The following is a 2,840-nucleotide window of genomic DNA, read 5'->3' on the forward strand; positions in this document are numbered from 1 at the left end:
TAAAAATACTATGTCATCGTTTTTATGTATTTATATATAAATATATATTATTTTATATATTTTAAATAGTTAATTGATTTATTAAATCATTTTTAGTGTATTTGAAACATAAACAATAAAATAAAGATCTAATTTAGTATTAAAAATATTTAAAAATTTTCCAACTATTTGTATCGGTAAACAAAAGTTTTCTTTTATAATACTCGAATATAATATTTTCAAAAATATAATTTCTTGTAATATATATCTTAATCTAAAAACAAATATCCACTAAATATATACAGATACATTATGACCATTTTTTGTGTAATTGATATTTTTAATAGTAAAAATATATTATTAAGTAATGAACCAATTGGTCCGTTGAACCCATCTCAATAAATCATTTTTGATGGGCATACATCTTAGTGAGCATAGGCAAAATAGAGAAATGGCATGGAATGGATGAAGGAGTGGGATTATTGTTGAGAGAAAAGGAAAGTTTTTGGAGTTAGGAGTTTGGACACGTCAATAGGTGGCAGCTGGAACCTACAACCTTCAATAGTTTCAATATCTCCCCTATTTTCTACTCCCGACAACGACACATTATGCACACATAACACACACCCCTCCACTCACTCACACTCTCACACACTCCATTTTCCATTTCCATTTCCATTTCCATTTTTACCCTCCAAATACCCCCATTCTCACGGCCAAAATATTTTCGTGGAATCCTCCAATGGGGACATACCCCGTGCACTATAAATACCCTTATTCTTCCTTCTTCCATAGAGTTTTCTTCTTCCTTCATTGGCTCTCTTTTCCACTCCACCCAGTGTTCTTCCATTTCTCCATGTTCTAGTTCTTGTTTATCTCAGTCACGCCAACCCCGTGAAGGTTATAACCGCCAAGGTGGAGTGATACCCTTGTTAAAAAAATAGCATCCAAGGCTGCTCATATTCTCTACATACACACTAAAAAGAAAAAGTTGTGATCTTTTCTAATCCAACACCGTATCTTTGCCCTTTCCCTTCCTTTCTATATCATCACCAAACGTCTTTGTTACTCTACAAAAAACGGATCTTCTTCTCCCCCAACTTGGATCCCACTTTTTCTTTCTTTAAACCCTTCTAGTACCCTCTCCTACTCCTTCATGCACTCTAAAACTTCACGAACCCTTCAATCCATTAAACAACCTTGACACCTCACGACACAAACAAAACAAAACATTTCTCTGTTTCCAACATGTCCGTACAGTCAACACTGAAGCTGGAGAAGTTGAACTTGAAGCTCTCGCCTTCAAGCTCAAATTTTGAGGGTGATCCACCAAGTAAGACTAGGCGCAAAACGAAACAGAGGTTGGTTCGGATCATCCTCACTGACCACGACGCTACCGATTCCGATTCTTCAAGCGACGAAGCACAACGAAACAACACACACAAACTCAAAAGAGAGATCACGCAAATAACCATGCACCTTCCCTCACCATATTCCTCTACTACTACTTCCCCTTCTTCTTCTTCTTCTTCTTCTTCAACTTCATCTTCTATCTTTGGTTCCGTCTCTTCTGATTCATTGCAACGGAGAACCAAATCATGCAAGAGACCCAAGAAACCGCAACTTCAACCGCCGGAGCGCCATCGCAACAGGTTCCGCGGTGTGAGGCAGCGGCCGTGGGGACGGTGGGCTGCCGAGATCCGTGACCCGACCCAACGAAAACGGGTCTGGCTTGGAACCTTTGACACGGCGGAGGAGGCCGCCACCGAGTACGACCGTGCGGCGGTGAAGCTTAAGGGTCCAAACGCCGTTACTAACTTTCCGGTTAACTCTTCGGCGGATATTACGGCGGTTGATAACGGTGTAGCGGCGTTTTCCGATGCTGTCGCGCTTTCTCCAACTTCTGTTTTGCCTTACGACGGTGACTCGACGCCGTTTGACGGTTTCCGTTACGTGGACGCTTTTGGCTTCGACATCGCCGATGAGGCGCCGTTAAGTTTGACGGACGTCGACGTTAACAGCGTTATGCTGACGTGTCAGCGTCTTGATGCAAAAGAGGATGAAGCGTTCGGCGAGTTTGACCTCGACGAGTTCATTACGTGGCCGTACTAAAACCTCAGGGGCTTATTCGTCTTTTTAAAGGAAAATATCAAGTACCGTTTGGTAAAATTTGAAGTTTGTGCTGAATACGCAGTTGAATTGCCTAAATTGCCCTCGTTGTTTGAAGTTTTGTGGAAGAGTGTAGAGAGTTTTGAATTGTGGTCGATTTTAAAGCACTTTTTCTGTTACCCCACTTGATGCGGCGATATTTGTGTATTTGTGAGAGAAACACAATTATATTTGTCAAAAATTTAATCTGTAATTAATTATTAGCCTTTTTTTCTATTATTAGTACTAGTATTGGTTAAGAAAAAAAAATGAATGTGACTGAGTGAAGAATTGAAGATGGTGTCAAAGTGACAAGGTCTATGTTGTAATTTTCCCTATATTATTTCGAAGAAATATATAAATCAAAATTTCGATTTTGGTTATTGCAAGTTTGACACGTGGCTGTTGAATCACTTCAATCAGTCTCTACTCATTCTTGGTTCATTCCAGCTCCAACCTCCAATGTGAGAATTTTTTTTTCTCTTTCTAATATTTGGGATTGGTTGGTAGTTAGTACCTTACTTTATGAGTTAATTATTTATTATTCTTTGAATGCATGCGTAAATGATATTATTAGAAGCTGACTCATATTTGGGACTGTGCTAAAATCATAGCAATCTTAAAGTGCTTACTGTATTTATAAAAATGGTTAAGAATAGATTCTTCTAAGTGCGATTTCATTAGGTACTTAATGAGGAGGGTACGATATTATT

The 2,840-nt window shown here is 38.7% G+C and overlaps 1 protein-coding gene across 1 annotated transcript; it reads left to right on the forward strand.

Moving 5' to 3' along the window:
- The first annotated feature begins 768 nt into the window (after positions 1-768).
- On the forward strand, positions 769-2,522 carry LOC130942067 (pathogenesis-related genes transcriptional activator PTI6-like). Its single transcript, XM_057870746.1, has one exon. It carries the CDS (start codon positions 1,228-1,230, stop codon positions 2,089-2,091), a length of 864 nt encoding a protein of 287 aa, XP_057726729.1. The 5' UTR covers positions 769-1,227; the 3' UTR covers positions 2,092-2,522.
- The last annotated feature ends 318 nt before the right edge of the window (positions 2,523-2,840 follow it).

Source organism: Arachis stenosperma, chromosome 7 (genome assembly GCF_014773155.1).
Source record: "Arachis stenosperma cultivar V10309 chromosome 7, arast.V10309.gnm1.PFL2, whole genome shotgun sequence".
Taxonomy (NCBI): Eukaryota; Viridiplantae; Streptophyta; class Magnoliopsida; order Fabales; family Fabaceae; genus Arachis; species Arachis stenosperma.

Excerpts from the sequence above, each read along its gene's own strand:
- LOC130942067 (XM_057870746.1), top strand. The coding sequence starts at position 1,228 with ATGTCCGTACAGTCAACACTGAAGCTGGAGAAGTTGAACTTGAAGCTC.